Here is a 15000-nt window from a genome sequence, read left to right on the forward strand (position 1 = left end):
TTTGTTGATTAGCATGCCACAACAAGCAACACATGTTGAAAAAAAACGTATAAAAAAAGTATTTGACTGACTGGAAAAGTGTCAAAATCGTTATATTTAAGTATAGAATAAGAGGGTTAAAAACAATTGGCAGTAACATAACAGTAAGTGCACTTCCTGTATGCGAATGCTGGTGAACTTCTCCAGCAAGTTTCCAAATATAGACATGATCTAACTGTTTCAAGCAGGCTTTAAAATAACCCTATGCAAATAGAATATGTAAGAAAGCTGTTTAGCCGTCCAGATTCAAACCCTGTATGCATGGGTTTTCAGTGAAACGCTGACATTATTCCTGTTTTGTTTCGGAGTGATACTTTCAATACAACAGGAAATACAACATGGACAGGCATCACACCTTGCTAATGATTGTGGATTTATTTTGTTAAGCTAATTGGCTTCTCACTTAAGTTGTGTGTTGTGTCTCAAAGCGTGTGTACCTGTAGACAGACTCACCTGATGATAGGTCGACTCGCTGGTTTCCGGTCTCCTGCGTCACGTTGAGATGAACCCCCACCTTGCTGTCCTCCAGAGAGATCTCCAGCGTGCCGTCGTCCAGATTACTGAACAAGAGGAGCCCTTCGGGGTTCCAGGTACGAAACTGGAAGCTGACAGATAACGTGTCGTGATTGGCTCGTCCCGGCAGCTGCAGGAAGCTGGTGGCGTTGAAGAACACCGGGAAGGAGTGTGTCTCCACGCAGGAGAAGGACAGGTTGCGCTGTGGAGACACCGGCAAAGAGAGGTCATTCAAAGTTATGAATTGGTCTTCAGAGAGCAAATAAAGCTAATCCCTTGAGTGTGGGAAGTTGTTTGGACCTTTTTAAAAGCCTCAACCCTTTAGGAAATCGTTTTTTTATTATCCAGGCCTTTGTTGCTTTGAATCTCCTGCACGCTAACCTTCAGATGCTCCATTGAAGCTACATTCAAAGGCTGATGTTGCTTGTAAGCATCAGAATAATGTCTCCTCTTCTTTGAAATCATGGTCGAACAGTAACCTCGCTGATGTGTGTGTGTGCAGGCAAAAACAAACACTACTGTGGATTTTAGGGACTAATTACCTTCGAGCTTCTCCAAACGCGTGCTTTTAATTAAATCATTAGCAAGCGCACACTATTGAGCTGCCTTACCATCTATAGATGATTCCTGATTGCCTCTGCCTGTTTGTGAGATTTGAGAGCAGATCTGTTTTGATTAGAGATGAAAGGCGGCGCTAGTCATCAGAGAGAATTAGAGGTGCAGCTTTAACGAACTTGATTAGTGTCTCCATTTGTTATATCAGTTCACTAGAGATTGCACTTGATAGACCGGGTCTTCCCTCTTAAGGAAGACGTAGAGAGAAGTGCTTTAAAGTCTATCAAATATTGTTGTAAAACTAATCTGAAGGATGGCAAAACCAAACCAAACAAATGATGGCGGCTTTTCTGGCTGCTAGCCCTGCACAGGGACAAATCTGTGTTCTTAAAGTGTCTGCACAATGTGACATGCTCCCCTTAATAGCGTCTCCCTGATCCTGTGCTATTTGAACGTGTTTGAAAAAGGTAATATGCATACATTTGGTGCAGCATTGTCCCTTTTCTATACAAATGAGGCTCATCAGAGCTAATAGCCAAACACATTAACAGTGAAATGATGAGTTTCTTTAGAGGAAATTGTGGTTACTGAAGCGCATTAATACGGAGGGTCACGCCCAGACTTTCCAGAGATCATGGTTTATTAAAACTCACTGTGTCATTATTTATTTATATGTTTCTCTGCCTATTGTTCTGCTTCTGTGTTTTGGTGCAAATGTATTGATAATACCTTCTACATGGACGATAGCAATCAGAAGCAAAGAAGGGTAAATTACACTTAGCTGCAGAGCTTTATCGGCATGTTTGGACGGATTGGAAGTAATGCTAAACTCATGTTGCTATCTGTTACTATAATGTTGCCACTCTTACATGGATTTGTTAAGTAAAGCATCTAAAAGGTTGCTTATTCTGTATAGATGTGTTGAAAACAAACTGTTCCAGTGGTTGCAGTGGAATGAGGTCGTTATAGGTTGCAGTAAAATGGCACACAGATATGGAGAGGGAGCACGAGGACAGGAGGCAAACACACGGAGAGGCCACTGATGGGTCAGATGTATCTGATTAATTATGAATCTGTTCAACTATTTGGGTACGGTGAATCATTTGCCCTCTCACTCAGGTCAGATACAGACTTAGTGTGACAATAACGAGCATGTTCAGTTTTCAGCTGCTGTGTGAGCATGTTGTTTCAAGCATTTTAGAGTTATAGTTACAGTTCGGCACATTTCTCTTACAAAGCTGGACGTGTCTATCTTCTTCCTGCGGGCCAGGTCTGTGATGTTGTCTCCGTTGTAGTTGATGCTCTCCATGCAGCCTTTAAAGTTCTTCCTCCCGGCTCCAACGGGCTTTCCACTGTACGGCATCCCACCAAAACTCAACTGGGGAAGAACAGAGGGCAAAAATACACATAAGGATTTTGTATCATTGATTTCCAACCTTACTTGAAGAATATTGCCAAATGTATGTTTAGCCATTTCCAAGGGATTACAGTAGCAACATTCACATATCATGCCAATAGAGATTATTCATTGTTTTTGTATGAGAGTTGGGGAGAAAAATACATTGGCTATACCTTAATGCTTTATTTCTTCCTTATGCATAAGGTGCCATACTTACCAAAGGAAAATACATAGTGCTGTTTCATTGTGCCACATTAAATACCCCCTTCATAGAATATGTATTTTTTTTTTGACAGAAATCCTTGACGTGTACAGCATTGAGTTTGTCACTTCTGATTAAATGTGTGTTAAATAAACTCACTACAAAAACTACCTTGTACCGATTTTATTATTGAGTCGAGCCAGCCAGTTCAGATTCACTCACTCCTCTGATATTATATGTAGGACAGTTAGTGTCAAACAAACATTAAATCCCAGCATATTTGGTCTGCATAACAAGGACACAACCGACAAACCCTAATATAATAATTACTTTTTAACCAAACACCTTGATATCAGCATATGTGCATGATATATATTCATACAATATGACTGCTGGAGCAGTGAAAGCATCAAAGGAAGGGGCGGTGTGTGAGGAGCAGATGTGATGAGAGCAGAGGCTAATAAACATCTGCTGGGAAGCACTGAAGGACACACAGCTGATGAGAATGTAAAATGCGTGCATATTTTTGTGTTTGAGAACATATGTTTTTTTTTTCAAACATAGCCCTAAGCGAATCCAAGTTAAGTGCAATTACCAGTCGATATGTGTCCGTCTATGTGTGTGTGTGTGTGTGTATGTGTGTGTGTGTGTGTGTGTGTGTGTGTGTGTGTGTGTATGTGTGTGTGTGTGTGTGTGTGTGTGTGTGTGTGTGTGTGTGTGTGTGTGTGTGTGTGTGTGTGTGTGTGTGTGTGTGTGTGTGTGTGTGTGTGCTATTGTCTGTGTCTGCAGTGACGATCCAGCAGTCTTAGTAATTACTGCCAAGGGTGGACGCAAATGGATTCAAACATTTACTCTACAGGCTTAAATAGGAACAGAAAACACACACACACACACACACACACACACACACACACACACACACACACACACACACACACACACACACACACACACACACACACACACACACACACACACACACACACACACACACACACACACACACACACACACACACACACACACACCCTCCTGTTATATAGATTTCCCTGAAAACCCCTAATTCAACAGTGTCAGTTGAATTGGACTGTGCTTTGTCTTGCCCTATTTGTCAGCCTCCTATTTGACACGGGAACCGATCAGCCATATCAGCAACACCTGCTAGAGGTCACACACAGACATATTAATGCACACACACACAAACAAACGTACGCATACACGCATACAACCATTCTAAGCTCCACACAGGGATGCATTTCATGGCCATTATGCAATCCAAAATCAATTTCCTGTTTTAAGTATTGTTAGCTGAACTCTTTGCATTCCATTACTGAAAGACATTAATTATGTGAGTTTTATGGATTAGCATTATAGCCCAGGCTAAAACCAATATCCTGTGTTATCAATGCACTCTGGAGGCGAGAAGGCCTAGCTGCAGTACCACCAGTGATGAGAATGTGTTTAAAAAGCATTTGTGAAAACAGAAGTGCATAAGGATAGGGAGACTGGTGGAACACTGAGATCAAGTGGAGATAAAACATTGGACGTGGTTTTATAGGTAATCATTTTTTGCCAATATATTTTCCAAGGAATTGCGTGACAGCACTTTCCTATGTTAAAGGAGATAAGAAAGGAACCATTGAAGCATTTAGAGAATTCAACCAAATCTGAGCATGGCTGCAGCTTGAAAACATAAGGGTATTTTCACCTTAATAGAAACCTTCATAAGCAAAAAAGAGAATCCAACCTTAGCCATTGTCCCCACTGGGTTTAGTCACAGCCAGGGCAGGCTCCAGTATATCTATCTTGTGTTTCCCACCTCCCCTGTGTGCTCTCTGCTCTCCTGAGAGTGTGTGTGAGGGTGTTCTCTTGCTCTCACTCTCCTGGCTCCTATATCCCTGCTCAACCTGCACTGCTGCTATCAATCTTCTCCTCACCCCTCTCGCTCTCCCTGCTCCTCCAACACTCCTGCAATCAGCTCATAATCTCTGCAGCACATCGCCGCCTCCTCTACCTCTTCCTCTCGGTGCCGGTCTTTGTCTCCTCTCCAGTGGTAGTCACTTCCTTCAGGCCTCGCTCGTCTAGTTAAATCTGAGTACTTGTAGTTGTGTGGATTCCCAGTCAGACTTGAACTCTTCTTTTCCCCCTGTGCCTCAGGATCATCCGCCTTCATGTCTGCCTTGGTTAACCATCTTCCCCTTTCCACTCACCCACCAGTCCCTGTTGACCTGCAATAAACTTCCTTAAACTTATCCTGCCTCTGTGTGAGTTCTTCCATCCTATCATAAGAGTTTGAAATGATCGGACAGTACTTTTGGAGGGGTTTAGATTTTATCTGGGAACTGCTCACCTCAGCAGATATTCAGCATGTTGTGCTGAATATAAGAACTGCCCAAGGCTCCTGAACAAGAATCCTCACCTCCATCATTATGTTCCAAAAATCACAACAGCTCAAACATTAATGAAAGGACGCCTGCGAGCTGGTTCAGGGAGACTGCTAAAGTGCATCGCTACACTCCATATGGCATGCTCGTCTCTTTTTTAAAGCTGTACTGCTGCTCTGACTTTCTGCTTAAAGCTCCACTTCCACCCCTGCTTCCACTTGCAGGCTGTGAGCAGAAGTTAACCTAGAGGGGACGCTGGTGTTATGAGTTTCCTTCTGTGAAGGCATGAGTTTAGAGCCTCAGAGCCAAATATCAGTGTTGTACATATTCACATAAATATCCTTCCAAACTAGGATGGGACTAAAATATCACCTGAGAAGAAGATGAGTCAGCGATTTGTGTGTGTCAGTGCTCAGGCTGCTGACATGCTGGTTAGAGTAATGTGTTAACAGCTAACAGGCTAGTTAACGTTGGGGAATAATTTACTTAGGTATTCAACCTTTGACACAGTTCATCATTTTCTCCTCTCACTGTCTCCTTACCCATGGCATACATGTAGGTCTACGGTTTGAGTTTTGCTGCTATCTCTCTTAAGGAGGGGCGCATTGTTGTTGCCAGCTTATGACCGAGCACAAGCCGCCATGACACAGTTAATTGTTTAGGGACATCTAGAAGCCCTTCTTTTTAGGAACGTAGGTTCCCTGGTGTACATTCTTATATGGACGACAGCTCTAGTTAGATTCAGGGTCCATATTTGTTTAGTCTCGCTGATAAAGAATGTTGATTATTACACTCCGAACTAGTTAAAACCTGGAAGTACAGAAGAGTCTTCAGAATTGATTTGGCATCTCTACGGTGTGGTCAAACCGTGACCCGTGATATGTCTTGTGAATTCTCCGGCCGAAGCTCCAAATAAACCGTCAGTGTTCTCTGAGTACTGACTCCAATTGCGTCAGAAGTTTCCCCCACAGTTAATACATATTTGAAAAGCCTCATGTGTCTTTAATTATAGCAGTCCAATATCTGTGTAATATCTGTTATTTTCCCACAACTTTTTATGACTTTAATATCCTAAAAAACACATCAAAATAAAACACCACTGTCTCTCTAATTTAGAGTTGTATGCACAGTCATGCAAAGTCAAATCTCTCAACTTTTTTCTTTGACCTCCTACATACATGCCACCCATCTGTATTAACCAATTGCATTTCCTCCTGATCATTAACCTGCAGAAATACGCAGGCATGACAGCACATCGTCACATTCCTGCAATGGTTTTGTCCCAGTAATGCATGTACTTGACGCCCTGCTTACCATATCATTTGTTCCTACAGTAGCCAAACCCTCACACTTACAATCATCACTCAGGCAGATCTGAGGTAGCTGAACACATCGGCTGACATTTTAGCTTCTTCCACACTCTGCCGGTTCCTTTCTCATAATTGAGCTCACCCATGACTGCCTATCAATGAACACCTGTTGAATCCTTCGACACCCAAAGGTTTGATGATGTCAAGCGGATATGTCTTTAAAGAAATAGATGTAGTGCGTGCAGTTAAGTAGCAAGGCTTTGTACAGCTGTAGCTAACACATCTAATCTCCCAGTCATCTGTTCAATGCATTTGTATGCCATTATGCTTTTGTGTTGGATTATTTCCTTCATGTAATTCAAAGGGGAAAGTACATATTTTATTCACATCCACGCCTCTGAGGGCGTCATACCTCATAGTCCAAATCGAGGTGGTCAAACTCTCCGTTGGTCCTGAAGTGCTGAGTGTGTCGGTCCAGAGTGAAGTTGACGTTACGTCGGTAGCGTTCGATCACCACTGAGTGCCAGTGGTTGTCGTCCAGGAGGCTGCCGGTGGTCACAGAGGTGTGACCCAGGATGGAGCCGTACTGATTACTGCCTGCAATTAACATAATAATGATATGTTACAGAAATATATCAGGTGTGACAGAGGAATTTCCTTTTGTTCTAAACACTATAGTTAGATACATTCTGGGCATCTTAAGGACTACATTTGTATGAAAGTTCTCTGGCAAGGCAAAAGGTAAATTGACCTATACTGTACATAAGTTTCCTGAAAAATGTGCACATTTTTATGTATTTATTCCCAACTATTGAATATATGAAGGTTCACTAGCTGATTCAAATTGAATATGCTTTTGCCTGCCAATATTATCCCACCTGAAAGTGCAGTCGGTTGTTACTACAGGACTATGGGAGTGCGTCACTGCAGTGGCTGTGTGTGTGTGCATGTGCGTGTGTGCGTGTGTGTGTGTGTGTGTGTGTGTGTGTGTGTGTGTGTGTGTGTGTGTGTGTGTGTGTGTGTGTGTGTGTGTGTGTGTGTGTGTGTGTTGTCTGGTGGACAAAAGGAAGTTAAGTCTTCTGCATGCAGTCAGCCAAATCCTCAGTAGATATACCGTATTCACCGTTTTTTGTAATAATACCAAATATGAAATACGCTTAAGGGGATATCAGGTTTTAAAGCTGCAGAAAGGTTTACTTGCAAGGTGGTGTGTATGTGTGTGTGTTTGTGTGTGTGTGTGTGTGTGTGTGTGTGTGTGTGTGTGTGTGTGTGTGTGTGAGGCGTGATTAAAGGTTACAGAGAGCTGTCAGCACCACAGCTGGTGGACGGAGAGTGATGTGCACGCACTTATGGATTGTTGTGTCTGTTGTTTACAGGGTGAACGTATTGAGAGTCAGGGCATTCATTTAGATTACAAAAGTTTAGCGTTATTGCAAAGCCTATAATGATGCTATTATTCTTTTGACCTTTCAAATTGTTTCATTCGACTAAAGGCAATCCAAGAACCAGGGGCCTCATTTATAAAGGGATATACGCTCAAAAAATGGTACGCCAGTTTCTACGCAATGTTTGCGATTTATAAAATACTAACTTGACGGGAAAACGTGCGGTCCTCCACGCAAACTCTAACCCATGCGTACGCACTAAGCACAAAAACGGGAGAGACGAGAAACTGCGACGCCGTTGGCAGAAGGAAGAATGGAGAGATATACGTGGAAGTAATACCATAAATAAAATGTTACCTCTCATTTATCATATATGAAGAATTCATTTTCAAACATTGATCAAAGCCAATTTTAAAATGTTTAAACAAACGCCTGTTTGAGACTCCTCAGTGCACACAAAAACATAACTTGGAGAAATAAATAAATACGGATATGTTATTTAAAACCACCTCGAATATGTTGTGTTAATGTTATGAAATGTTTTCTCATAAATTATGCGGTAAGCAGGAGGACAGAATTACGTCTAAACTGACGCCGTTTTGCATTTCTATAGGTTGTAGATATGAGCATGGTTTTATATACTATCACGTTTAATCGTGTTTTATGCCGTTTGCCAAACACAGGAGGTATGGAAACTAAGAACACCATATGTGGTAAATTGTACAGCTAATATAACACAACACATTAGTTGTATTTCCTTTAACTGGTGGATATAGAGTTGCTGCAGGGGGGGGGGGTTGAGATGCGCAGGCTGCAGTGGACACGCTGCGCACAGCTGATCGACAGCTGGGACACAAACCACCAAATGCAAAAACATAATTCAGATCCAGTCGTCATGACTCCACTCCGGAGGGATTCCCCGATCATGTCTTACAGTTTCTCATCAAGGGGGGGGGGGTCTCCTGTCCCCGATACAAACACACTGCCTGAGGAAGGCTATGTGTATTTATTTTGTCATTAACCTTTTTTGGACCACTTATTTATTTATTTTGGTGACGATCCGACCTCCATGCTGCTACTCTGGTTCAAACTGCATCCACCAAACAATATGATTTATCTCGACCTCCCCAAAATAACCAAAATCTGACACGGTGTGTGAGATGTTTTTTGTAGCTGTTCTGTCGTCATTTCCTGCTATCTTCTTCATGCAGTCAGTCAAAATGAATGAATGAATGAAAGGGCGTTTCTTTGACTATTTATAGGCAAATATGGGCGTTACGTGAAGCCCGCAAAAGCTGCACCGCATTTCGAGTGATTTACAAAGGGAAACCGGCGTAGGAAGTGCCGTACGCACTTTCCTCGCCGGTACGCAATGTTTGGTGAATCGGAAAATGTCGGAAAATGTCTGTACCTATTTTTTGGATTTCTACTACGTAACCTTCCCACGTGAATCCTTTACTGTGTATAGCTTGGCTTTAGACTTATCACCACTGCAAGAGTTGTATTCACAAGAGTTATGACTTCCAAAAAAGTCTACACTAATGTAATACTAAGTCAGCTCCATTACAAATATCGTAGCAAGAGGGTCAGCCTTCCTTTGCATTTCTTTGTCAAAACAAAAGAGTGTTTCTGACCCAGGTTGATCTGCATCAGCAGTTTGGCCATGCGCAGCTCCAGAGTGATGTAGTCCCCCTGCTGGCCCTCCCCGTGGAGAATCACTCCCTCACTCTCTGACGTCTTGAACCTCAGTGCGATCACATCTTTGATGATCTTCATCTTCTTCACCTGCACAGAAGTGAGAAAACCACATGAACCCCACAGAGCGGGAAAACACCACAGGGGGCTTTTTTTTTTACAGCTAAAGAAACGTAGAAAGAAAATATGAAAACAAACTTTCTTTAATTTACTGCAAAACAAAAACGCCTTCACTCTCCCAGATCTCCCATGAATGAGTTCCCATCACATTGCTATGTGTTCATATTCAAGACTAGAATCATCTTGCTATTGTGACTTAAAAAGAACAACAATATCAAGTAACTAATGATTTTTTAAATTTTTTATATATACTTTATTAATCCCCGTGGGGAAATTGTTTCTCTGCATTTGATCCATCCTAGGAGCAGTGGGCTGCCATTTTGAACGGCGCCGGGGGAGCAGTGTAGGGAACGGTGCCTTGCTCAGGGACACCTCGGTAGCACTTGGTCTTGCCGGGACTTGAACTGGTGACCTTCCAAATGCAGTACCTTAAAACGATATGAGATCACACCCAGTCCATCAAAGTTGATCACACCGGCCCCTGAAAAAGACAAAGTAAACAGTTAGAAATAATAGAGATACAGAGAAGCTAACAGATGGTAAAAGCCGGGGGCATTAATAGTGCAACAGTAGTACAGTGCGTGTGCAGGCGGATTGCAGGTGTGTGTGTGTGTGTGTGTGTGTGTGTGTGTGTGTGTGTATGTGTGTGTGTGTGTGTGTGTGTGTGTGTGTGTGTGTGTGTGTGTGTGTGTGTGTGTGTGTGTGTGTGTGTGTGTGTGTGTGTGTGTGTGTGGGGTGCATGTTAGCCTAGAAAGAAAGCATCGTGTGCTAATATGCTAATAATGGATGAAAAGACTAATGGTTTGTGGAAATGTAATATGTTCTGACTGCACCTGCCAGCCGTATGCGGGGGAGGCTTGTGCATTAAACATGTCATTTGTACAGGTTACTACTTGCTGCAATAGAGCTTTTATCGTTTCAAATGACGTTGTACCCCAGGCCTCTCTCACAGACGACATTTTGACGTGTCACAGTATGAAAAGCTCAGGTGTAAATAATACGATGAATGATGACTGAGTTCCATTAAGCGGCTTGTTTCAGGGTCCTGACATTATGCACTCTGGCTCGCTATCTGTCATGGCTCACTGGGATAATTGAATATAACACAGCCACCGTTAATGTTAATAGTAACACCTGTGCTTTTTTTTCTATTATGGCAAATCAAATGTCTTCAGTAAAAAGGCCTGTATTAAAGGAAAAGTGTGGGATTTATTTAACGCTTTCCACATTCAAACAAAGCAGTTGGAGTAAAACTGTGCTGTTGTTCAAAACACTGTGACAGAAATATTTTCTATTGCATTGTCAAAGGGTCCTTTTTCCGCACACTGCAGCCTTTTCAAATGAAATCGGGTGAATGAGAAGATATGAACTCATTCTAAAAAAGTGTGGAACAATAAATCATGGCTGTTGCAAAAGGTATTAAAGTTACTTCCCATCATAGACCCACCAGGTGTTTTCACTTTTGACTAATTAGCTGCTGGGCTAATCATCCGGAATTGAAAACACCTGTGTGTGTGTGCTGTGTTTCAAGAATGTGAAACATAAAACAAGGTATATAAATATATCCAAATTACAGAAGCTAAACTGAAGGCAAGTTTATTTATATAGCACCTTTCAACACAAGGCAATTCAAGGTGCTTTACAACAATGAAAGACATTCAGACAAAGGCATTTCAAAACAGTCATTAAAAAGAAAAGATAATAAAAGAAACATTAAAAGAAAAAATACATGAATAAAAAGTTACAGTGCAGTTTAAGATATGAATAGTTCACACAGAAGTTCCACTTTACTGATGCCTTTCTTTAAGGTGTCTCCGAACATGAGCTGTGTACGCTTGTATCGCACATACATTGGACAAAGTCCCCAGACACTGATTCCCTGGGGTTACTAGCCCCAAATGTTCATAAACCAAAAATGAAACACAACCGCTCAGTTTCAATTAAAAGCAGCGACAAAAAGAAAAGTCTTCAGCCTGGATTTAAAAGTAGTCGGACCTGTAGGCTTCTGGGAGTTTGTTCCGGATATTTGGAGCATAATAACTGAACGCTGCTTCTCCATGAGATCTGGATGGTTCATAATTTAGCAGGAGGTCAGAAATGTATTTGGGCCTAAACCATTCAGTTCTTTATAAACCAGCAGCAGTATTTTGAAATCTATTCTTTGACACACAGGAAGCCAGTGTAAAGACTTCAGAACAGGAGTGATGTGATCCACTTCCAACTAAGTATCAGTTGCTATGATTACAGAAAATGCAATATATTTGATTTACCTGCAGCAAAGCAACAGGAAAATTAAACGTAAATTGAAATTCAAATCTAAAAAAAGAGACACGGTGAGGGACGAGTAGATTGTCAGAAGAGCAATAAAGTGCAGTGCTTACTATCATTGTGAAAGTGTGTGTGTGTGTGTGTGTGTGTGTGTGTGTGTGTGTGTGTGTGTGTGTGGTGTGATTGCTTGTGGTAGGTAGAGAGTAGGGGCTTTTGATAGCAGTCACATTGTACCTCACTCTTACTTCCTCTCTTGCTTTGTGACTTATATAACATTTATACAACTATCCAAAGCCTTTCATAATATACACATGGAGAGGGGGGGGGGGGGAATTACATCTGTTTCCTTTGTTCTAACTTCAGCGCTCCCCAGATGATCCCATGCTGCGTCTCTCTGGGTAGAAAGACATGTTTCCAGCAGATCAAACCCATCCTGCAAACCCAAACGGATCTCTTGCTTTTCTTTTCTTGTTCTCCTTTTATTCGTCAACTTTCAAAAAACTTTGAAAGTTTCACATGCTGCCTCGTATCTGTGTCCTTTTGTGTTTTATATGTCAACAACATCTGTGTTTGCCTCTGTGTTGGCTTGTATGTCCAGATTGTCTTCATTTTCAAACACAAATTGGTCAAAAACAGGAATAACTCATCCCTTTTGATTCGATTAACCTCAATCTTGTTCTTGCTCTACTTCTTTCCCTCCCCTTTTCTTTTACTTTCTCCATTATTTCCCTTTATATTTCCTTCCTTCTTTACTCGCATCACCTTATTTGCTTTAACCCCCTCTCTCTCTCCCGTTCACTCGCCCATCATCTCCTTCTGTCACGTTTATGGTGCACACAGTGTTGGTGGTTGACAGGTTTCCAATTGTTTTATGAGATACTGCAGATAGGTGTGCCGCTCAGAAAAGGGCTGGCGGCTCAGCTGAGTGCTCGTTGTCAAGAGAGACTTTAAGGGGGATTGAGGGCTTCCCCACTACCTGCAGATCACTGTGACGCAGAGAAAGACAAGATGGAGAGGGGTTGACCCACTGTGATGCAGAATAACAAGGGACGATAATGTGTTTGTAGCCAGGGCAGCTGTTCGGGCACAAGATGACCGGTTTCAGACCCTTACCCAGATGGTTTTTTTCCACCAGAGATGTGAGGAGATAGAGGGTGATAGAGATACAGAGGGGGGGGCTGGAGGTTGACTACAGACAAGTTCATCTTTTGCACAACGGTGGCTGTGTTGCTGAGCTACAGAGAGAAACGCTTCTGCAATGCCAACAACTGTTGCATAATGTAACATTTATAAAGTTTCAATAAGGATTACACTATAAATACAACATATCTAGAATTATATTTATTTTATATTTTACCTCCCATGTTTTTAGAATAAATGAGTCTCATAAATGTGTTTTGGCAATTTATGACAAAACAGGAAGACATAAAATCACACACTTTTAAAAGCAGGGTAAACAAATGCCAGTCAATACAGTGTATGGTTAAGGTGTGTGTGAGTGTGTGTGTGTGTGTGTGAGTCTGTCTGTGTGTGTGTGTGTGTGAGTCTGTGTGTGTGTGTGTGTGTGTGTGTGTGTGTGTGTGTGTGTGTGTGTGTGTGTGTGTGTGTGTGTGTGTGTGTGTGTGTGTGTGTGTGTGTGTGTGTGAGAGTGAGTGTGTGTGTATGTGTGTGTGTGAGTGAGTGTGTGTGTATGTGAACATTTCTTTTTGCTTGTGAGTCAGTCTTGGATTATTAATATTTTTACGTAAGTCATCAACCGTACGACTTAGCTTCACTAAATATAAATGCGTTTTATATAATTGGAACATTTAAAGTTGGATTCGTATAAATATTGTGTTTGAGTTTACATTTTGTCAATGTTTTTAAAATTTGAAAGGTAAAATGGGAAACAAATATGTAAAAGAATAGCTTGTTTAAGACCTGTAATGCAATACTGCAGCACTGATGGCTACTGTGAAGATCTTTCATAGGTGTATGTGTATAGCCTTATATATATAGATGCTACACATAACTACATTTAGACTCTTCAGATAATGATAGTGAATTATTAGTGTATTACAGACACATGCATTTCCAAACATTTGGTCTACCTATGCTGTAAAATGTATTATCTCTTCGATTTACACACAGCATCTATTGCACGTCTGTCCGTCCTGGGAGAGGGATCCCTCCTCTGTTGCTCTCCCTGAGTTTTCTCCCATGCTCCCCTTTAAACTCTGGGTTTTCTCTGGAAGTGTTTTCTTGTACGATGTGAGGGTCTAAGGACAGAGGATCTAAGGACAGAGGGTCTAAGGACAGAGGCTCTAAGGATAGAGGGTGTCTTGTTGTCATACTGATATTCTGTACAAACTGTGAAGTCCACTGAGACTAATGTAACATTCGTGATATTGGGCTATATAAATAAACATTGGTTGATTGATTGACACATCGTACTGACAGCAGATTTAGAGTGTAGTCGCCATCAATGGGCCACAAGTCTGACAGGATACACCCACATTCAAATTATACATTCATGAGAGTGATTGGTTTGTACAGAAAACATACATTACAAGTGTCCCCCGTTTCCGTCTGATTTCCCTTCCTCTCACACACCAGCTCGACTACTTCCTGACTCATTTATGAAATAATTGATTTTCTGTTGATCCTGCGTTAATCAAAATGGAAATGAGCATGTCAATTCCCCAGCATTGTGGCTCACGACTGCTTTATAGCCCATAGCTCTGGCACATGCAAACACCGCCTTTCATTGCACAGCCCGAGATGAGTCATAATAAGGAATCGCATATAATTAGCATACATTTTTTCAAACCTAGAATTATCGTCTAGAACTAACACATTTGGTGATTATGCCGGGAACATAACGTCTATATTCATCTGCCTCCTTCCCCTCCTACTAATTCTCTTTTGTTCTTTCGTCCTATTTTCTTTTCTCCCTTCTTTCATCATTGGACTGGGAAGCAAGGAAACATTTAGGAGGAGTTTATTCTAAGAGAAGCGGGAGTGAAGGGTGGGAAGATGAACAGACGAATGTACAAGTTCTCATTTTCTGACTGAATGCCTACGGAAGGAGCAGTGACAGCATAATCATGAGAGAGCGCTGTGGGCTTCAAAACACAGATGACAGAAAACT

The 15000-nt window shown here is 41.7% G+C and overlaps 1 protein-coding gene across 1 annotated transcript in view; it reads right to left on the bottom strand.

The window, feature by feature from the left end:
- cntnap2a (contactin associated protein 2a) overlaps nucleotides 1-15000 on the bottom strand; it is a 317081-nt gene that overhangs the window by 141846 nt on the left and 160235 nt on the right. The window contains exons 5-9 of the mRNA XM_079661019.1: nucleotides 10031-10083; nucleotides 9422-9572; nucleotides 6815-6999; nucleotides 2342-2485; nucleotides 493-754 (exon numbers count right to left, since the gene is read on the bottom strand). Coding sequence (XP_079517145.1) covers nucleotides 493-754; nucleotides 2342-2485; nucleotides 6815-6999; nucleotides 9422-9572; nucleotides 10031-10083 — 795 coding nt within the window. The remainder of the gene's footprint in view (nucleotides 1-492; nucleotides 755-2341; nucleotides 2486-6814; nucleotides 7000-9421; nucleotides 9573-10030; nucleotides 10084-15000) is intronic.

Source organism: Notothenia rossii (assembly GCF_949606895.1).
Source record: "Notothenia rossii genome assembly, chromosome: 12".
NCBI classification, from domain to species: domain Eukaryota; kingdom Metazoa; phylum Chordata; class Actinopteri; order Perciformes; family Nototheniidae; genus Notothenia; species Notothenia rossii.